Source organism: Heteronotia binoei, chromosome 2, assembly GCF_032191835.1.
Source record: "Heteronotia binoei isolate CCM8104 ecotype False Entrance Well chromosome 2, APGP_CSIRO_Hbin_v1, whole genome shotgun sequence".
Classification (NCBI taxonomy): domain Eukaryota; kingdom Metazoa; phylum Chordata; class Lepidosauria; order Squamata; family Gekkonidae; genus Heteronotia; species Heteronotia binoei.
Genome location: NC_083224.1, coordinates 189,269,896 through 189,292,710, shown reverse-complemented (window position 1 = coordinate 189,292,710; position 22,815 = coordinate 189,269,896). Strand labels below are relative to the sequence as shown.

Sequence of the window (22,815 nt, the reverse complement as noted above, 5' to 3'; positions counted from 1 at the left end):
TGTTTTCTTAGGTCCAAAAGGAAAAGAAAAAAGAGGCACACACTTTTTCTGATGGAGAAAAGAATGGTTGAAAGTACTGAAAAAACACTTCTATGAAATATTCTATTTGAATGGATGAAATGCTTCTTTATTTTTAATTTACTTCCTTTATGTAAGGAAGAAAAACAGCTAATAATACTTTAAATATTTTTTTAAAAACCATCTTACCCCCCCACACTTTTGCTTCCTCCCTCCCTCCCTCACTCCCTTCTCCGTCTCTCTCTCTCTCCCAACCCATCTCTCTCTCTCTGCTTCAATGGTGGCAGCAGACATATATAACATATTCTTGAAATTATAATTATTATAAGATTATGTTTACTTTAAAGTTTACAAACAAAAGGTGAATGATTTTGGCAACAGTTAACGTGTTTGAAGAGTGCAATGTTTTTCAGTGTTTCAAAATTTCTCTGATGGTTTCTGTATGAACAATACACTTCATAAATTAAGCGTAATTCAGGGGCCAGCACTCTGCAGGTTTCTTGTAGTACTGATTATATTTGTAAAATTCTGCAAGCTAACCAATGATACATCTTCTGTCGTTTAAGCAGCAAATTAAGTTTACTTGCTAAGAAAATAATGGTTATTCCATATATTTCAATCTTTCTCCAAACACGTGTCCTCACCCCCAAAAATGCCTCCAAACTTTGCTTCAAACTTGTACGGAAAGTTTACAAATGTAGCCTCTTCTTTTCGTCATCTTTGGCTCTAAAATTGTTACCTCCTATAGGCAAGAACACAACTTTTTTGCTTATGTCAGCCTGTATGTCTCTTGATGCTCAGAAGGAGAGGAAGTAGCAGCCAGGCAGCCCTCCAGTACACCTGACCCAGCTCTGTCCGGAAGCCCCTCCTCCCAGCACCCTCCCGGCTTTAGTGAAATGTAAACTGCTTTGAGAGCCAGCATCCTATAGGGGTTAAAGTGATGAACTAGGATCTGGGAAACCCAGGTTTGAATTCCCCCTCTGCCACAGAAGCTTACGGGATGACCTTGGGCCAGTCATATACTCTCAGCCTAGCCAACCTTGCCAGGTTGTTGTGAGGATAAAATGGAGAAGAGGGGAACAATGTGATCTGCTTTAGGTCTCCATAGGAGGGAAAAGGGGAGGTGTAAATTAAACAAACAAATAAATCTGACAATACTTTTTTTAACGCCAGTACAGAACTATAATTAATGAATAGCAGTAAAGAATTACATACCCACGCAGAAACAAGCTGGAAGCATATGAAGCAGTGAAGGGGAGGGATAAACAGTGAGGCATTCCCCTCCTGTCCCAGCGCAAGAGTCATGGCCAAGCCTAAGGGGACCATCACATGACCGCCAAACTAAACCCTCTAACTCACGGGCATCAGAAATGGGGGTGGGCATAAATTGGGAAATTTGAGGTTCATCTCAGTATGTGGTTTGTGAGGTCCCATGAATCATGAAGGGCCTCCTCTACTTCATGGATCTTCCCTCTCTCCTTCCTTTCTGCTGGCAGCTACCCAAGGCTTGCAGAATAGAAGGGGAGAGATCTTTCCAAAACCAATTAAAGGGGAAACTTCCCACCATGAACCACGAACCCCACAAACCTCCTGGAAGGTTCATATAGGGATAGGCACGAACCAAGTTCATGATGAATTTAGGTTCACAGCTTGGTTCATAAGAACATAAGAGAAGCCATGTTGGATCAGGCCAACGGCCCATCCAGTCCAACACTCTGTGTCATACAGTGGCAAAAAAAATTATATATACACATACACTGTGGCTAATAGCCACTGATGGACCTGTGCTCCATATTTTTATCTAAACCCTTCTTGAAGGTGGCTATACTTGTGGCCGCCACCACCTCCTGTGGCAGCGAATTCCACATGTTAATCACCCTTTGGGTGAAGAAGTACTTCCTTTTATCCGTTTTAACCTGTCTGCTCAGCAATTTCATCGAATGCCCGCGAGTTCTTGTATTGTGAGAAAGGGAGAAAAGTACTTCTTTCTCTACTTTCTCCATCCCATGCATTATCTTGTAAACCTCTATCATGTCACCCCGCAGTCGATGTTTCTCCAAGCTAAAGAGTCCCAAGCGTTTCAACCTTTCTTCATAGGGAAAGTGCTCCAGCCCTTTAATCATTCTAGTTGCCCTTCTCTGGACTTTCTCCAATGCTATAATATCCTTTTTGAGGTGCGGCGACCAGAACTGCACACAGTACTCCAAATGAGACCGCACCATCGATTTATACAGGGGCATTATGATACTGCCAATCCCTAATCAGGGATTGACGTGCCAATCCCTAATCAGAAACAGTCAGGCCATTTTGCAGCTGTCCCCAAATGCCCAAAAGCAAAGTATGCCTACCCTCAAGCCTCCTTGGCCTGCCTCACCTCCAAAGTAGGAGCCATCCGAGAGCTTCATCTCTTTATTGCCCTTGGTGAGGACGCTGACCACACCATGCTGGATGAAATACATCTTCTTCCCAATGGTCCCTTCTCGGATGATGTAGTCACCCGGCTGGAAGACCTCGAACTTCAGCTTCGTCAGCATGGCGGTAACAAAGTTGGGGTCAGCATTGGCAAAGAGGGGCATGGAGGCCACTAGCTTACGGCAGTTGAAGTTGACTATCTCCTGGGGAGCAACAGAAAAATGGAGAACAGGGAGAAATTAAGGACAAAGGCAGTGGCCACAGCCCAGCCCAGAAGAGCAGATGAGAACGTAAAAACTGTTTCTGCACTGTTCTACGTGTCACTCTTCTAAGGGCTTACAGCTCTCTTCACCTTCAAAAAATGCAAAATATTAGCAAGGAAAGAAAAAAAAGGGGGGGGACAAAAAAAGAAGCCCAACGATTTTTAAAAATAAAAACATCACAGAAAAGTGTTTTTTATGTACCTATTCATAAAAGGAGGGAGGGAGGGAGGGAGGGAGGGAGGGAGGGAGGGAGGGAGGGAGGAAGGAAGGAAGGAAGGAAGGAAGGAAGGAAGGAAGGAAGGACGGAAGGAAGGAAGGAAGGAAGGAAGGACGGAAGGACGGAAGGAAGGAAGGAAGGAAGGAAGGAAGGAAGGAAAAACAAACACTGTTCTCCAAAAAAACCCTTTGCAGATGACATAAGGTCAGAAAATGAATGTGCCTTGTTGGGGGTCCTGGGGTCACAGGCACCAGCTGCCCCAACCTCTTGTATTCATGAATGTCTTTGGTGCTCTCTGGGCAAGGAGTCAGCTCTGGGGAAAGGAAAGTTCCCAACTTCCTAGACATGTGAAGGCAGGGGAAAACTCTTCCATTTTTTCCTCCACGGATTTTTCCAAATTTTTTTAATGGAAAAGTTGGGGAAATTAGGGAAGCAGTTGGAGGGGGAAAAATCCAATAAAATAGTCTCTTTTGGTAAGACTGAAATGCTTCATAAGACAAAATGTGTAGCATAAAATTTTTTAGGCAAAATGTACAACATTAGAAAATGAAGTATTTTGGCAGCAATTAAAATGCTATATAATATTTTTAAGATTTCTGTGTTTTCTGTGTAAAACTTTAACTTGATGTCCAAACATGCTGGCACTGCTTATGTGACTCTGTGTATCTTGTTCCTGTCAAAATAACTCTCTCTTCTTCAGTACAAAATGTTTCATTAATTCAACTTATATTTCTCCTGCCATGCAGATGGAAAAAATTTTTAGACCTATGCGCCAAGTACAATAATTGGCTGCTCAGGTATTGGATATATTAGCAGTTTCACTTCTGAAGTCCATCAATATCCCAAACAGTACAATTTTACAGGCTAAGTTATAAATGATGTATTTTTTTTTTGTTATTAAACCAGTAAAATAACTTCAGGAAAATAAAGGGGTGCGCATACTTCTGTTTTTCTTTTCATTCTTTTTAATTCCCTTAGAAGCTTGTTAATTTACAAATCCTAAGCAACAGAAAAGTCTTATTCATATTTTTTTGGATGCAAGGGATTAAAAGGACTGAAACAAATTCTGCTACCACCAAAGTAATCTTAGGATCATTTTCTCTAAGTAAATAAAACGAAGTTTCCAAGGGGTATAGGGGGTAACTGGCCAGAGGTAAGGGGCTTGGTACAGTAATTACCAGAAATGTTACATCTCTACAACTAAATGCCTTTAAAAACCGCAGGAGAGGAGGGGTTAAGGAGGGAAATAACATTAGAGACAAGGTTGTCATAGGAGGAGATAACTTCCGTGGGATTCATGGAAGACATAAGGGAGAGGTGTAAATTCTCAAGTGCTTCCTCGTTGATTATTAGCTGGGTTCTCACAGCAAGGTTGCGTGACCAAGTAAGTCTGCGGAGGGACCCAGCGGATGTGTCTGCCCTTACACAGGCTGGGTTATCATCAGGAGGTAATGGATTGTCAAATATAAAAACCAGGGGAAAATGGTCACTCTCAGAGCGATTGCCAATATAAAAATGCACTAAATAATCTTTAAAAGATGGAGGGATTAAAATATAATCTAAGACGCTGCAGCCTCTGATTGATGCAAAGGTGACCTCCCCCGGGAAATCCCTGTCAGAGGAGCCATTTAGCACTAGTTTATCAAATTGGATGCAATACTTAGCAAATAGAAATCCCGCCTGGTTGATGTGGGCATCTTTAGAAATCCTGCCAGACCTAAAAAAAACGCAGTTCCAGCTGGCTTGGCACCAGAGGGTGTGGCCTAATATGCAAAGGAGTTTCTGCTGGGCCTTTTCTGCAAAAAAAAAAAAAGCCCTGAGGAAAACCCTCAGTGGGTGCATGGGCTCGACAATCATGACCCAATGAACTTGCTTCTTTGACCTCCATCCCCACCCATTCATTCTCCAACATCCGAAAAAGATTCCAGCCACCACTCCAAACGTCCTTTGGATATGCGGATGTGCCACCTTTCTGGTGTTCTGCTCACCTCGCGCAAAGGTTCATTGAGCTCCCCCAAGATGCTGTCCTCATCGAACATCTTGCCTTGGTAACGATGCTCATAGTAGTCATGGATCTTCTGTCGGAAGTCTGCAGGCAGTTTGTGAAAGGACATGTACTGCTCCACTTGCTTGTACTGGAGGAGAGGAAACAGTGTACCAAGATATGGTTGGAGAGCACATCACAAAGCAACTCTGCTGAAGCTGAATAGGTCAGACCCATGCCCACACGCCGGGTTGCCACTAAAACGTTATTTTTCATTTCCCTCACTTTCCCTGACCAACATTTGTCAATTTTCCTGACCACCACTCAAATATAACCACAAGTTAAAAAATGAATAGGTCATGTTGCATTAACGCCAGGCTTAATGAAATGTTCCACTCTGCTACACAAACCTCAAAATGCAAAAATATCTTGTCAAAGTAAGAGATTTAATATCAGCCTCTTTCAACATCAACTGCAGCAACGTCTGTTTTGCAATCACATCAAAAATTACACCAAGATACAAACTTCAATTCAAGTAAACTCTGAATGCAACAAGTAGGGACTTTCCAAAGGTGGGAAAGTTTCACTTTCACTTTCTGGTTCCAGAAAGTGTAATGAGCAGATCAGCAGCAAGAAAGGAGGCAGAGTTTCTGCAATCTAGAGAAGCAGACAACCCTCATGCATGGGAGAAGTCAGGAAAGCGGGTGAGAGAGCTGATACTCTGTAAACTCCACCAGGAAAAAGCAATCACATTTGCAAAATTTACTTTGCTTGGTGCAGAATAGGAAGCGCCAGTTGCCTGTGAAATCCAAAAGCGGCAAAACACAATTGCAACTCTGTGCTGGGTTTTAGCAGGAGACAAAATGTCCATTCCATACACAAGCATGACCCAAAAACATGTTTATTTTTAAACGTAAGTTAAATGCAGTACCAGCAGGTAGGGATGAAAACAGATGTTTAAAGTTTGTATATTGCTAAACGTTTAAACTAGCCTAGCTTTGCAAGCGCTACAGGCAGACCTTGGAAATCATGCAGGGACAGAGCTCAACAAACACATTAGGCTGGTGGGGGGGGGGGTGAAGCTGAGAAAAAGGTGGAGCTGGGAAAGGGCATCATTAAGTTTTACTTGTATTCATTTCTGCTACTTCTCTATTCCAGTTGCCGCAAGAACAGATCATGCTCTTGCAGCAGGTCAAAAATCCACTGCTTGAATATATTTTAATCACAATTTCTCTGACTTTCCTGACCAATTTCCATTTCCCTGGCTTTCCAGAAAGTGGCAACCCTAACATGGGAGAATGCCAGGAAAAACCACCACATACACTGCCTTGGACAGAAGAAAGGGGGACTGAAATGTGGAAAGGAAGGGAAGGGAAGGGAGGGGAGGGAGGGAGAGGGGGAGGGGGAGGGGGAGAGAAAGAGAGAGAGAGAAAGAGAGAGAGAGAAAGAGAGAGAGAAAGAGAGAGAGAAAGGAAGGAAGGAAGGAAGGAAGGAAGGAAGGAAGGAAGGAAGGAAGGAAGGAAGGAAGGAAGGAAGGAAGGGAAGGAAGGAAGGAAGGAAGGAAGAAATCTGTGAAGTGGGCTGCAGTACCATGGTGAGGAAAGGTTGAGGGAGCTGGGCCTGTTTAGCCTGGAGAGGAGGTGGCTGAGAGGTGATATGATCACCATCTTCAAGGACTTGAAGGGCTGTCATATAGAGGATGGTGCAGAGTTGTTTTCTGTTGACCCAGAAGGTAGGAACAGAACCAATGGGTTGAAATCAAACCACAAGAGTTTTCAACTAAACATTAGGAAGAATTTCCTGACAGAGTGGTTCCTAAGCGGAACAGGTTTCCTCAGGAGATGGTGGGCTCTCCTTTGGAGATTTTTAGCTAGATGGCCATTTGACAGCAATGCTGATTCTTTGAACTTGGGGGGGGGGTGTATTTGTGAGTTTCCTGCATTGCGTGGGGGTTGGAGTAGATGACCTTGGAGGTCCTAATCACACAAATTTTACAAAATCAGGTTATGAATACACCAGAATGGCTGGTGTAGGTGAAATCAAAGGCAAAACTAAAGTTCTATTTATAAGGCTCCTCTCACCTTGGGGAAGAGACATCGCAATCACCAATCTGATACAGCATGAGCAAGTAATGCAAGGAATGAGGTGCCCTAATGACCTCCATGGAAGACAGTTAAATTCTGTTGCAACAGAACAGTGGACAGCCACATCCACAGTATATCAGGCACAATTCTCGGGATGTGATAAAAACCAGTGGGTCTTCAAGCTTTTTATTCCATTTAATAAACGCAAGCAAAGTACACGTCCTTATTTTCATTTTAGTGACTGTAAACATTTCACATCAAGCCTTGAACCTGTTTGAATATTATGTTCGAACCCCACTCGACTTATTCCCTCTGCCCCACCCCCCTCGACCTGGTCAGACCTTCCCCCCCCCCCCCCGGCGAGCAGTGAGTGCATGTGTGAGAGCATGTGTGTGTGCTTGCCTGGAAGTCACAGCTGACCTCTGGGGCTTGGATGTTTCGGAGAGGCGGCTTGCTTGCCTGCCTCCGTGCCTCAGCTCAAACCATAGCCCTGGTATTCCTTGGAGGTCTCCCATCCAAGTACTTGCCAGGATCAGGCCTGGATAGCTTCCAAGATCTCACCGGTAGAAAAGAGCAACAGTCCACTAACACTTCCAAGACTAACAAAATTGGTGGTAAGGCAGGAGCTTTCGTGAGCTTGCTTCTTCAGATTCCTGAAGACATCTGAAGTGAGCAGTAACTCACGTAAGCTTATTTTTTTTTAACTTATTTATTTCATATCCTGCCCTCCCCGCCGAAGCAGGCTCAGGGCGGCTCATACCCTACCATCAATTGTGTTCGTCTTGAAGGTGGTACTGGACTCTTGTTCTTTTCTACTGGTCAGATCTTGGAACTTAAGCAGGATCAACTCTTGTTGGTCGGAGAGCCAGTTTGGTGTAGTGGTCAAGTGTGCGGACTCTTATCTGGCAGAACCGGGTTTGATTCCCCACTCCTCCACTTGCACCTGCTGGAATGGCCTTGGGTCAGCCATAGCTCTCTTATCTGGGAGAACCGGGTTTGATTCCCCACTCCTCCACTTGCACCTGCTGGAATGGCCTTGGGTCAGCCATAGCTCTGACAGTGGTTGTCCTTGAAAGGGCAGCTGCTGTGAGAGCCCTCTCCAGCCCCACCCACCTCACAGGGTGTCTGTTGTGGGGGAGGAAGGTAAAGGAGATTGTGAGCCGCTCTGAGACTCTTCGGAGTGGAGGGCGGGATATAAATCCAGTATCTTCTTCTATCTTCTAGTTGGATGGGAGACTTCCTTGTCTCCCATCCAAGTACCAACAAGAGTTGACCCTGCTTAAGTCCAGGGTTGCTAGGCAGCATTGCTAGGCAGAGGTCCAGGGTTGCTACGCAGAGGCAGGCAAGGGCAAACGAGCTCTGAACGTCTCTTCCCTTGACCTGGATGGCCCAGGCAGGCCCAATCTCATGAGATCTCAGAAGCTCAGCTTAGCTGGCCCTGCTTAGCGGTTGGATGGCAGCCCACCAAGGAAGTCCATGGACTCTACACAGAGACAGACAATAGCAAACCACCCCTGGGCACCTCTTGCCTTGGAAACTCCACAGCGTTGCCGTAACTTTCCAAATATTTCAGTTCAAAACATTTGGAACATAAAATGAAAATTACCAGATTTACCAAATATAAATTAAAAGGGAAATTTTAATCAAGAGAGCCGGTTTGGTGTAGTGGTTAAGTGTGCAGACTCTTATCTGGGAAAACCAGGTTTGATTCCCCCCCTCCTCCAATTGCAGTTGTCGGAATGGCCTTGGGTCAGCCACAGCTCTCTTTGCAGTCTATAAAATTGACCCTTTGGCTACTGCATGAAAAAGGATCCTTGACCAGATGGACTACCAGTCTAGTCCACCAGGTCTCTTCTTAATGTAATTTAATCACTCTCCCAATTATAATTCCCCCCCCCCCCCATCACTGGGAACCACCCTCAGATTTTTCAAAAATTACAGGCAATTCTAACCAGTATGACAGACAGAGCTTGGAGCAGCTAGGGGTATCCTGGCAAAAGATTTTATACACAAATTCTCAGTGAATACTGGTAAAAAGCATGGGCCTGCCCTGCTACCTTAGGGACCGTCTCTCCCCACATGTTCCCCAGAGAATGCTGAGATCGGGGTCTCAGAACCTCCTTACAATCCCTGAGCCAAAGGAGACCCGTCTGAAAGCGACCAGAGACAGGGCCTTTTCGATTGCAGCCCCCTGTTGGTGGAACCAGCTCCCGGAGGAGGCGAGGGCCCTGCGGAATCTTGAACAGTTCCGCAGGGCCTGTAAAACAGCCCTCTTCCGGTTGGCATACAACTGACCAACACCTGGATGCCTGAATATCCAAACTTATGAACATCAGAATATCTGAATACTGGAATACTTGAAGAACTGACTTAAGGAAGAGGTAGCATAATATACTGATGTGCGTTTTATGTATTTTTATGTATTTTACTGTATAAATTATTAATGTATTTTAAACTGATCTACTGTTAGCATTCTGTGTTGTAAGCCGCCCTGAGCCCGCTTTGGTGGGGTAGGGCGGGATATAAATCGAACAATAAATAAATAAATAAATAAATGCACACATGCTTGGCAAAGCTCAGCAGTCCCTTTCCCTCGTGCCACAGTCCCAGCCTGAACGGAGCCCCCACAAAACTGGCAAGTGACTTCAAGGAGCAGGCTGAGAGGAGGAGAGAGAAGCAAGTAGGCTGTTGAGATCCCTGGAGAACAGGAAAACCAGATCCAGCCACTGCTCTGAGGGCAGGCCAAGGTCAGGCACACCCTGGTTACAAGAAAAGAGGCCTAGTTGCACACCGCTGTGTAAAAGGTCAATCAGGGCTGCATCACAAAAACTAGCAGGAGAGGACAGGCTGTGGGAAACGCAGCCTCCTGGAGAAGCTTGGCTATGGCTTGAGTAGGTTTCTAGCCCTCATGAAAAGGAGGCTTGGTGTGAACAATCTGAGCGGATGAATCAGAAAACAAACCTCTGACGCATTCCCAGTGACAAGCAGAGAGATGAGAATTGCCCATGAAGATCCCATACCCTTTTTAGGGCTGGGAGTGTCACAGAGACTTTGGCCAAATAACTATCTAAGGATTGGCATACAATTCAGTTTTCCTTGGGTTACTGTGTAATGTGCTGCGAGTCTCAGCAGGAAAGGTGGGCTATAAAGTAAATTAAGAGACCAAAAAAACCTAAGTGTAGAATTATTCTTCCTATTTTAGCATAACCAGTCTTGGGTATCCCACGCTTCCTTTCATATCGCTGAATAGGCACACAGTCATAGGATCAGAAACTCTGTATTAAGATTTCTGCCTTTGTGGAAACCTGTGTTCTGTGGCATGGGGGCTTTGTATGCCCTGGGCTGGAAGAGGCTGGTGGTCTTCACCGTGCCAGCCACACGACACGCATCTCCCCTGCAGCTCTGCATTGCAATGGGGGATCAGCTTTGGGTGGACGCCATCCCTCCCTCATCTCCTCCCCCCAGAGCCCCTGGCAGAGCTGCCCTGCACACGGCTTGGGAAACCATCAGATTAATTAACATCAGGAAGGGGGTTCTTCAGGGCAGGCCACTGCTTAAAGAGCTTTTAGCAGATTAATCGTCCGCTTTGCAGCTGATCAATTAATTTGCACAGATGGGTTGTTAAGTTTTTAAAAAGTCTTTAATCGGTTTTATTGCCCTACCGAAAGCAAACCCTCTTTACCATTTGGGCAAGGGAGAGAGAGCAGCGCGCCTTTTCCTATTCCGTTAAAGACCCAGTCAGGACTGTCCTTTGCATCCCGAGTCACCACAAGACAAGCAGCATCTCCGGGAGCCTGGCTGTTGGTTTGGAGATGCTGACAGGTGAGGGGGACTCACCAGCCTCGGCAGATTTCCCTGTCCAGGAAGGCAAGCGTCAAGAACAGCAACGCTTCACACTCTCTCACACACACACTCCTTCCCCAGGAGACGGCTGCTAACAGCTGCCTTGTGACAGGTAGTTCCAGGGCCTGTCAATTTGAAGCCCCCGGGTCTGTCCAACGCGCAGAAACACACAGGTGTCAACCGCCATCAGGGCCAGGGGGAGGTGGATTTCTTCCAGATCCAGCCAGCAGTCCTCCCTATCCCCACACCTGACTTCTAGACCATTTCCAGAACTCTGGTGGCTAAACTGTTTTTCTAAATAAACATTTGGGACAACACTTGAAGGCTCCCCAGAAATTTCCTTTCAGAACATACGGGAACTGTGCTCTTCAGAGGAGGACCTGCCAGAGTTTCTGCATGAGTTGCTGCTTCAGTCATGCCTGTGACTCATGCAGGAAGCCAACAGGCAACATCCTCCGAAAGCAGGTCATCAATTTGCTTCCCTTCCAAGGAGCTTTAACAACACGGTTGGAGAGCGAGGAAGCTTGCAGAAGGAAGGGCAGGACGCAAATGTCATTGCTGATCTGCATGGGCTATTTTCAGAGGCAAAGCCAGCTTTGGAGAGTTGGCTAGGAATGGTTCCGGGTTGCACAGAGACACATCAAGGATCAAAACACAGAAGGGCTTGCCTAAAAACAGTCCTTTGCTAATTTCAGGAAAACCGGAGGGAAAAAGCAGAAGGCAGCAGTCATCTGTGAGAGCCAGTGTGGCGTAGCCATTAGAGCATTGGACCACTACTTGAGGGAGCTGAGTTTGAATTCCCTACTGAGCCATAACGTTTCCTGGGACACCCTGGGCACCTTGCATGCTCCTCCTTTCTCAGCCTGATACAGGATTGTTCTGGGGACAAAATGGGAGATGGAATAACCATGCCTTTGATGGAAGGTGATAAAAATAAAACACAGACCATAGACAGGAAAAACCATCCTGTCAGCAAAGTTAGAAGTTTGTCATTTTGTCCAAATCACAAACTACAGTTTCTTTGCCACAAAAATATAGACAAAACAATTATTTAATATCAAAAGTAAGTTTCTGAATCATGAGTGGGATGGGGGAAGCACACATGCCCTAAGATTTCGTTTCCACAAGAAGAGAAGGAATTGTGGAAGGATAAGGATATATCTACACATCAATCTACACAAAGGATACATCTACACATCAATCTCCAATCTCCAATGCCCTAAGATTTCATTTCCACAAGAAGAGAAGGAATTGTGGAAGGATAAGGATACATCTACACATCAGTCTCCAATTTTGACATATTTGTTTTCTTCATTTTGTTTCCCCCACACAAATGCTAATCATATAAACTAAGCTTGTTATCCCTGTTTGGTCCTTGAATCTGTAAAACATTTTCATTATGCTGTATGTTAATTTACTGTACACCATCTACCTATACCTATGTACTGGTAATTTCCATTTCATGGTATCTGTAGAAATGTGAGTGCACATGAAAACTTGTGTGATGATGGAACAGACCTGGCTCTGCCCACCCTTCCTTGGAGTTGCCAACTCCTGGAGGGGTTTACCGCTTCCTTCCATTAAGGTACTCACTGCCACCACCTGCTCATATTCACGATTTCCCGCGGGGAGGACTCCCAATTCCCCTTCCTGGTTCTGAGGCCTGGCTACCCAGTGACTGGTTACCATGGGGACCAAATACAATTGTGAGGCTCCCCTGGAAATACGGCCACGTGCATACGGATGGCTTTCCTCTCAACCCCGGGGGGGTCCCCTCTTGCACTAGCATGTCCAGGCTGGTGGTGGTGGAATCTAGGCCGCAAAGAGACTGGGAATCAACTTCCAAAGTCAAAGATGATTTCTTGAAAAAAAAAATATTTACAAGCATCCTTAAGCCCAGCACTAGATCAGTAAACAGATTTCAAAAGACGCAATCCTCTTTCCCTGTTCTAGACATACCCTAACTGATGTTCAGGGCAAGCTCGCCCACTAGGCAAATTAAGCATTTACCTAGGGTGCCGGGAGGGGGGGCACTGAAGTAGACTTTCCCCCCCTCACAGTACTCAAGACAAATGCCTAATTTCCCCGCGCCGCTGCTGCCATTTGTCTGCACATCCCAGGCTGGGCTGCCGCCCCCTCCTTCTCCTCCTGCAGCGGTGCCGCCCACCCCCCTCCCCTCATCCACTCAGAGGAGCGCCGCTAGCCTAGGCCCCACCCACTTTGATGCAAGGTATGTTAAGGCGGCAGCTATAACCATCAACCTACCTTTATCTGCCTCCCTCTATCTTTCCCTTTCCTCCCCAGGCCTCGCCCCACAAGGCCATGACACTCACCCGGAGCAAATTTCCAACACCCACTGTATTCCTCCCCACAACAGGCATTATTATAAATTGCACAGTGTTTTTTGGGCTGATTTTTAAAAGGTTTATGATGTTATTGTATTTAACTCTGTAAGCATCTCAAGCAGGTTCTCTGGGAAAGCAGCACAGGAGGTTTTAAAGGGGGTCAGTGAATGCTGTTGTCTTTAACCAAATATGGAAGAGCACAATTATCAAACAAGGGAACACACAAGTAAGATGGTTCACCCACACCTGCATAGAGTCCAGAGGTCAGGCAGCAACAAGAAGAAGATATTGGATTTATATCCCGCCCTCCACTCCGAAGAGTCTCAGAGCGGCTCACAATCTCCTTTCCCTTCCTCCCCCACAACAGACACTCTGTGAGGTGGGCGGGGCTGGAGAGGGCTCTCACAGCAGCTGCCCTTTCAAGGACAACCTCTGCCAGAGCTATGGCTGACCCAAGGCCATGCTAGCAGGTGCATGTGGAGGAGTGGGGAATCAAACCCGGTTCTCCCAGATAAGAGTCCGCACACTAAACCGCTACACCAAACTGGCTCACCAAACAAGCTGAAAGCCCATGGGGAAGTGAGGAGATAGGGAGGCTAAACTGTACACACAACACACATGGCAGGGCATGTTTACTGCTTTCAGTTTGCATACTTTTTGTAGCATGAGTTGGTGTTAACAAGCTTAAACTATTATCATAAAACAGAAAAGTGTTCCGATCCTAAAAACGGGCCATGGGAATGGCTACTTAGAACCTCACAGTCCCCTCTTTAGACCTGGAACCAAGTCACGCTTGCAAAGAGACCCGCATGTTGGGCTCCACCCATCATAGTGCCTGTACCTTCTCCTGATACTGCCGCCGAGAGGAGTCCAGAGACTGGATGAGTGCCGTGGCATGTCCGATGAACATGGCATAACAGGTGGCCCCCACGATCATGCTCAGCATGGTCAGCCAGATATCGGTCATGCTCTCCGGTGCCTGCCGACCGTACCCAATGCACAGCATGTGGCTCATGGACTTGAAGAGGGCGAAGGAATACAGCTCACTCCAGGAGTCGTTCTGGAAGGGTGTGAGAGAGAGAGACTCTGCCTCAGATGGATAGCAGCCAAGGCGTCAGAGAGAGCTCAGTGATGTTCACTGAAGCTCTGGCTTCTCCTCAAGACAAGTTCAGACAGTCAGAGTACATGATACTGAGAGCTGGATGCACCCAGTGGTTCAGTTCCATAGAAAACAGCTACATACATTTACAAAGGAAGACCCTAGAGAGTTTATATCATAGCTCTACCTCTGACTGTATTTCCTATTGATGCTGAGAATGTGTCCTATCCCCCTCCTTTTCTGTTTCCCAAGCTTCCATCCCAAACTGGCCCACGCTAACAAGTGCACACCGGTTGTCTAATGCTTAGAGCTTCATTGAAGAAGATAGAAGATATTGGATTTATATCCCGCCCTCCACTCCAAAGAGTCTCAGAGCGGCTCACAATCTTCTTTACCTTCCTCCCCCACAACAGACACCCTGTGAGGTGGGTGGGGCTGGAGAGGGCTCTCACAGCAGCTGCCCTTTCAAGGACAACCTCTGCCAGAGCTATGGCCGACCCAAGGCCATGCTAGCAGGTGCAAGTGGAGGAGTGGGGAATCAAACCCGGCTCTCCCAGATAAGAGTCCGCACACTTAACCACTACACCAAACTGGCTCTCCACACCAAACTGGCTCTTGAAACAAATGATATCAAGATTGCTGCCTTGGGAAACCTCCCAAAGACTAGTAGCTGTGAGAAGAAAGGGGGGTTGGCTGCTCAAAGTTGTTTAATGCTAAGGTATATTACTGTCTGTATGCCATGTTACTTTAGTTCTAACTTGTTGGCAGCACACTACCCACCTGAAGCCTATGAATAAACGGAACCTTTTGAAATAAATGGACTGTTTATTGTGAATGGGGGGATACCTGACACTACCACCAATGGAATACCTGAAGCTGCCTTCTACTGAATCAGACCCCTCCAGTCCATCAAGGTCAGTCTTGTCTACTCAGGCTGGCAGCAGCAGCTCTCCAGAGTCTTTTACATCTCCTGCTGCCTGGTCCTTCCACCTGGAGATGCTGTCAGGGATTTGAATCTGGGACCGTCTGCATACTGAGCAGGTGCTCTTCCACTGAGCCACACCTCTCCCCATTAACAGGATAGGTCTTAAGCAAGACATCTCTAAGTCTCAGAGCTGTACAGAGATGCTAGCAGAGGAGACAGACGGGTTATAAAAAGACCATGTAATGCAATGCTAGGCAAACACAGGAATGAGCAGGATTGTGTATTCCATATCAGCACAAGCAAGCAAATCACCAACTACAGAGTACAGAGTCAGCAGAGTCAGCATTTTGGTGTAGTGGTTAAGTGTGCGGACTCTTATCTGGGAGAACCGGGTTTGATTCCCCACTCCTCCACTTGCACCTGCTGGAATGGCCTTGGGTCAGCCATAGCTCTGGCAGAGGTTGTCCTTGAAAGGGCAGCTGCTGTGAGAGCCCTCTCCAGCCCCACCCACCTCACAGGGTGTCTGTTGTGGGGGAGGAAGGTAAAGGAGATTGTGAGCCGCTCTGAGACTCTTCGGAGTGGAGGGCGGGATATAAATCCAATATCTTCTTCTTCTTCATTGTCAGAAGTTTATTTTTTTAAAAAAAAATACTAGCTTTCCAGCAAGAACATGAAGATGTGAGCAACGAGCAGAACTTCCAGAGGAAACAATTTAGTGTCTTGTAGCACAATAAACCACGTCGATCCTTGTTCCCTGTAGGGGCGGGATGGCTTTGGGATTGTCCCTCCCACCCAGACTGAAGACAAGGCCACTTTGCTAAACCGCAGCCAGAATAAAAAGTGCTTCAACTAGTTTGAATCTAGGGATGGATGAAGGCTTGAATCCCCCCAAAGGCAAGACAGGCTGCTGCCAGTTCCCAGGCTCTGGCTCAACCTACCCTGCAGGAATGCAAGACGATTCCCTGATACTGAGCACCTTTCCTAAGGCACCTTTCCCACCCAGAAAGGGCTTCTGGGGAAGGCTATATGTCTCTTGGGAGTGGAATTCCATCTAGAATCCAAAAAGATGTCCAGCGCTTCCTTCCTCTCAGCAACCTTTGTTTAGCGTCTCTAAACTTGTTATATTGAAACAGCCCAGGCTATGGCTTTAGGACTGGGCTCCGGGCCCCTGAGCACTTCCGAGCACTGGGCAAAGGGAACAGAGCCAGTGTCAGAAATGAAGGTCTCGGGGCCGAGAGGAGGGAAGGTGTACACTCTACAAAGCAAGTCCTTCGTGAGAGTACTGGTCCTTTCTTTGCTTGGACTGGAACCTTTGCACCTGTTTAGTGCTTGTGGCCACAAAGAGACCCATGAAAGGTGAGTCAAAACATCTTGCAAGGTCACTCAGAAGTCTCTCAGCCCCACCTGCCTCACAAGGTACCTGTTGTGGGAAAGGAAGGGAAGGCAAGTGGAAGCCACTTTGAGACTCCTTCAGGTAGAGAAACGCAGGGTATAAAAACCTACTCTTCTTCTTCTTGCAGCCTCAGGCATCTTGGGCCACCTGGTTGAGGCTACCATCTATGGCTTCTACTGTCTTGGTGGAGGTAACAGGATTCATCCCTTTCACCAGCCTCTTGATTTCCAACCATTAGTTCAGGAGTATTTCATCCCACTGGAGACAGAGATTGTCTCGCTGTTGGTAGGCAAACTCTGTCTAGAACAGGAACGGGGTTACTGGAGCAGCCTGACATGGGACTGGGACCAGTCCACCACCACCACCACATCTAGGATGCAGAAAAAGAACATATGGGGGTAACTTGACAGAAGAATTCCCAGCTGCTTCACCTTCTGAGCGAGTCTGAGCAGTTGTTCTTCCTGTTTAATACAAAACCAACACCTTGAGGGCCTCCCACCAGACGCTGAACATCTCAGGTGCACTTCTCCTTGGAGTGGACAGAGTATTATCCAAGTATAGGAAGATGCCCAGCAATCAAACTCATCAAGACCACTTGAAGCTTTGGTCAATGTCCAAATGGAAAGGCTCAGAAATCAGAACAACTTGAGTTGCATAAGAATCACAGGTCTCTTTTGGGTAAAGGCTATATGGGACCAAACAAGATGGCTTCCAGTGCATTGAGAGATGTAAAGACATCCTGGAGTTTGACGCCCAACCCAATCTAGCCTTCCCAAGCCTCCCGCCCTGGCGGGAGAATACTGGATTTTCAGCCTCTTTTCCCGCTTTCCATAACTCTGGAAGCGGGGGGAGGAGGGGGGAATGGCGCCAAGGAGCATTTGCGTCGTCCGGGGAGGAGGTGCTGAGCCTGGCAAGGGAAATCTTGAGAAGGGAGGCTGGCTCGCCAGCGAGCGGGTGGAGGTGGCTGCCGAACGCAGGCGGGTCTTGACGGACTCCAATGCCCGATGCTTCTCCTCCTCCCTTCCCTTCCCACCCAGCCCCGTTGCAGCAGCCGTTCTTCCTTTTCGCAAGCTGCTTCCCGCGCCCAGTCAGCTGGCTGGGGGGGGGGAGGAGAGAAGCCCCGCCTGCAAAGGACCATGTGCCTTTGCACCTCCGGAGGCTTGATTGCAAGGCTCCACTTTGGGATGGTGTGACTGCTGCTGTAAAGAAGCTGGCAGCAACTCGTGAGTAGAAAGGCCAGTCCCTCGCTTCAGTTGCCAGAAAGGGGGGGGGGAGGGAGGAGGAGAGGGAAACGTCTTCATTATTCCCTATGTGGAGATCAATTCTCATAGGGTATAATGGGGAATTAATCTGGAGGTTTTGGGGGCTCTGGGGGAGCTGTTTTTTGAGGTAGAGGCACCAAATTTTCAATATAGTATCTAGTGCCTCTCCCCAAAGTACCCTCCAAGTTTCAAAACGATTGGACCAGGGGGTCCAATTCTATGAGCCCCAAAAGAAGGTGCCCCTATTCTTTGTTATTTCCTATAGAAGGAAGACATTTTAAAAAGTGTGCTGTCCCTTTAAATGTGATGGCCAGAACTCTCTTGGAGTTCAATTATGCTTGTCACACCCTTGTTCTTGGCTCCGCCCCAATGTCTCCTGGCTCCACCCCCAAAGTCTCCTGGCTCCTCCCCCAAAGTCCCCAGATATTTCTTGAATTGGACTTGGCAACCCTAGCTGGGAACTCTATTATTCCCTAGGGAGATTTATTCCCATAGAAAATAATGGCGAATTGATCCGCGGGTATCTGGGGCTCTGGGGGGGTGCTATTTTTTGAGGTAGAGGCACCAAATTCCCAGTATAGCATCTAGTGCCTCTCCCCAACATACCCCCCAAGTTTCAAAAAGATTGGACCAGGGGGTCCAATTCTATGAGCCCCAAAAGAAGGTGCCCGTATCCTTCATTATTTCCTATGGAAGGAAGGAATTGAAAAGGTGTGCCGTCCCTTTAAATGTGATAGCCAGAACTCCCTTTGGAGTTCAATTATGCTTGTTACAGCCTTGATCTTGGCTCCACCCCTAATGTCTCCTGGCTCCACCCCCAAAGTCCCCAGATATTTCTTAAATTGGACTTGGCAACCCTAACCCAATCAGTTTCAAGGTCTTCATTGGCAGCAAAGGTCTCAGGTCTAAGATCGTCCCTTCATTTCCATTCTGCTTTGGTACTAAGGAAAGCACTGAATACCACCCTTGCCAAGCACCCTGGTCCTACAGAATTAGTTCCATAGCCTTTCGTGTTTGAGAGATGCTGAGGAAATAAGAGAATTCTTCTCCCTCACAGATTTTGGTGAAGCTACAGACAGTCCTGATCCACACATCTGTGCAAATTAAGGCCCACTGCGGAGCACAAGCCAAGAAATATCATCCCATGGGGCTGGGATCATGGAGATCCTCACATCAGGTGGGGTGCATGTTTCCCCAGCCTTAGACAAGGCGGAAGGAATCCTGGTGTGCTTTGTGCAAACTCCATGCCTGATGACCTGGGAACACAGAAGGCTCTTGGATTATCCCACTTAAATGAAGCTCAGCTGGGGCTCAGTGGAAGAGCCTCTGCTTTGCAGGCAGAAGGCTGCAGGTTCAATCCCCGGCATCTCCAATCAAAAGGAGCAGCCAATTCGTGATGTGAAAAATGTCCACCTTCTGCCCATCTAAGTAGATGATACCGGCCTTAATGGGACGCTGCTCTGATGTAGGATAAGGCAGCTTAATGTGATATCTGGACTTTTGTGGTTGCTTGGAAGAAGCCAAGAACTGCTGAGGTTCCTTTCTCTTCCTGTCTGCCAGAAGCTCCCTTCTCTTGTTTTCGCCTCCACTAAGGCCACTTCCCGGGGCTCCCCAAACAGCCTGCAAATGGAGAAACGGCCAGGCAAGATTGAGAACCCAGGGAGCTCATCCCAATGGCAGATGTTTCCCTTGGTTGATGCTTCCACAGTTGTCCTGCAGCCAAGCTGGCTACCGAAGGATCCAACAGAAGGACAATCTGCAAAGAGGTTTTCTCTTAATCCATTCTTAACCGCCAGGGACTGATTAGGATCTGAGGCTGCAAATTTGTCCACCCGCATACAAGCAAAGAGGGAATGAAACTGGTGAGGCCTCCAAAATCTCCTCTCGAAGGCCAATTCAACCCCTCTGCCGCCCCCCACTCTTGTTGCAGACGTCACTTGGGGGCTGCCTTTTCCCTTCAACAGAAAAACTCCTGTGGTCAGAAACTCAGCCATGAGTCCATAGAATATAGAAACGTTTGATTCTGTCCATGAGATTGTCTAGAAAGGTGATATGGTTTGCTGAGCAGGCAGTGGGCTCTCTCTGCTCCAGCTGCGCTGGTCCCCTCCTGCCCTGACAAGCCTGTCCAAACAGACAGATAGATGTTTTGAAGGCCCTCAAGGAACCATCATCTTAGACCCCTGAGCAAAGGGAGATGAAGGGCCTGCCCTCCACTTCCTTTTCCTTGGTGAACTATAAGGTGTGAACAGACTTGGCAAGGAATTTGGGAACAAAATCTGCTGGGAACAGATGGCTCAGACACAGACCAGAGTTCCCCTCCTCTTCCTCCCCCTTCCTCTGTGGCAAGATCAGGAAAATATCTGACTTAGTCGCAGAGGAAAAATTGTATGGACTGCCTGGCCTCAGTCCCTCTTGGGCCCTCCTGGGAGGTGGCATCAACTGATTCCCATGGGCAAGCTTGCCTGGCAGTTGTCAGATCAGACAAGAAGAAAAAGGAGGAGGAAGAAGATGTTGGATTTATATCCCACCCTATACTCTGAATCTCAGGGTGATTTCACACAGGAAATTTGCCCCGACCTAGCCCATTTGGATTAAAAATGAATCCCATTTGGATTAAAAGTGCACCAGCACATCTGCCTTCCAAGCCATACCCGTATGCACCCCACCCCGTCTCCAGACATCTCCTATGCACATAAAAAAGCTACCTGGATTTTCCCTGTACCATCCCCCTGAATCGGATGTAGGTTGCAGAACAGGCTGCTGTCTGAATGCCCCAGGGCATAAATGGAAGAGTTGTGAGATCGGGCCAAGCCATTTCCAGCAAAGTTGGGGGGGGGGGGGTTGTTCCCCTCTCCAAGGAATGCTTGTTTCTCCAATTGAGCGCGCACAGGGGCCTTTTTAAAAAAGACAACCCTTTCCACAGCAGGTCCGTGGTTGAGGTGGATGAGCACTGTGAATGGGCAACCACTGACAGCTGCCAGGATCCTGCCACTTCAGCAGTGGCCGATAGCCCAGAAACGGTTCAAACTGAAGCAGATTTTTTCGCATGTCAATTTCACAGTGTGAAACCAGCCTCAGGGTCTCAAGAGCGGCTCACAATCTCCTTTCCCTTCCTCCCCCACAACAGACACCCTGTGAGGCGGGTGGGGCTGGAGAGGGCTCTCACAGCAGCTGCCCTTTCAAGGACAACTCCTATAAGATCTATGGCTGACCCATGACCATGCTAGCAGGTGCAAGTGGAGGAGTGGGGAATCAAACCCGGTTCTCCCAGATAAGAGTCCGCACACTTAACCACTACACCAAACTGGCTCTCTACACCAAACTGGCTGATTAAAGCCTTGGCCAGGCCAGACATTTGACACCCCTGCTCTAGACTGATCCTGCATTGAGCAGGGGATTGGAGTAGAGGGCCTGTATGAGCCCTTCCAACTCTGGGATTCTATGATTCTAAGCGACCTGCATCAAGACCTGCTTATTCTCAAGAGTTACTCTTGCCTTTGAACTCCTTGATCTGATGAGCAAAACTGAGGATTATCTGCTCAGCGAAAGCCCAATCCTATTTCCCTTCCCTTGTTCTAGGAGGGAGAGCAAGAAGATGACAGCCAATGGGCTAGTGAAGCACAGACATGCCTGGCTTTGAAGTCCGGCTGAATGTCACCATTCTTCAGGAGTGCAGAAGACATGCCAAATCTGGCACAACTTGCAAGTTTGGCATTTTTGACATTGCTGTGTGGGGGCTTGGTGCTGTGTCAGAAGCCGGTGAATCTATTTCCAGGAGACACCCCAAAGCATCTCAGGCTGCACCAGCAAAACCAGAATCAATTATGCAAAAGCAAAGAAATCACACCAGTGATTTGCATAAACAACGCAGGGTGAAGAACCCAGCTTGTGCTGGTGCCAGGTTTACATTGCCCAGACACAGAATTTTCATCCTTCCTTTAGCACAGAGTGTTCACAGCTGTGCAGAGGTGAAATGATTCCCAGGCTTCTGATAGCTGGGACTCTCCCTGGTCTTCATGTTTCCACCATCCCCAATCACACATCATCCTTAGAGCCAAAAATAATTGTAAGAATGAAAACTCCAGCTTAAGTGAAGCCAAGTCTCTGTGAGATTCCCTGTTCTGAGCAAGACTCCTGTATGGGAAAGGAGGTGAGCCCAGAAGAGAGACAATGGACAGCCTCCCTAGTGGGGAGGTAAATCAGCTTTATCTCTCCACCAGAGGTGGACGAATGATCCAGCACCAACCAATATAGACATGCAGCAGAATGACTTCTCCCAAGAATAAACTGATTGGAAGCAGGCAAGAACAAAGTAGTAAATCATGCAGAGAAGCAATAGGCAGCCTCCTCTTTAAGCAGAGTGTTTTGGGCTCAAAGGGGGCTTCCTGGACAGTGGTGCTTTGCCTTTGGAGCGCCCTCCCCCTTGAGGCTGGCTTGGTGCCAATCCTGTTGTCATTTTGGACTGTACAGGGGCAGGTTATGTGACATTCAAGTTTAATCAAGAAAAGTGCAGAGCTGATTTGTTTCCCACCTGTAATGGGTGGGAAGTCCCAAGCTTTGTTGAGATAGTTAAAAACCTAATGGCTTGGATTCAATGATGCAAAAGTGGAAACTGAACAGATTTAGCATCTGTTGCACTTCAGCAGGATCTTATGGAACTCCGAGTACTTTCCTTCCTTCCTATCGACGGCAGTGCCAGAAAAATGCCCAGTTCTTGTGCAAGTAGAAATCTGAATGGGGTACAGGAGGCATGACTGAGTGCACAGGAGGCTACCATGGTCTTTTCGTTGAGTTTCCGCCTGCACAAGAGCTCTGATGCAAGTGGGAACTTTGCACTGAGGCCAACTCAGAGTGCGTAAGAAATACCAAGTCCTTGGAGGGAGATCATGTCAAGCCTTGTGATAAACCCCAGTTCCTGCTGGAGAGGTACACCTTCTTCCATTTGCTTCTGGATATTGTGATTTTTTTAA

At 47.4% G+C, this 22,815-nt stretch overlaps 1 protein-coding gene across 1 annotated transcript in view; it reads right to left on the bottom strand.

Moving 5' to 3' along the window:
* The window catches only part of HCN2 (hyperpolarization activated cyclic nucleotide gated potassium and sodium channel 2), a 96,040-nt gene that overhangs the window by 3,337 nt on the left and 69,888 nt on the right, over positions 1–22,815 (bottom strand). Inside the window, 3 exon segments of the mRNA XM_060233488.1 lie at positions 2,393–2,633; positions 4,899–5,045; positions 14,008–14,226. Of these exon segments, the coding sequence (XP_060089471.1) occupies positions 2,393–2,633; positions 4,899–5,045; positions 14,008–14,226 (607 nt within the window).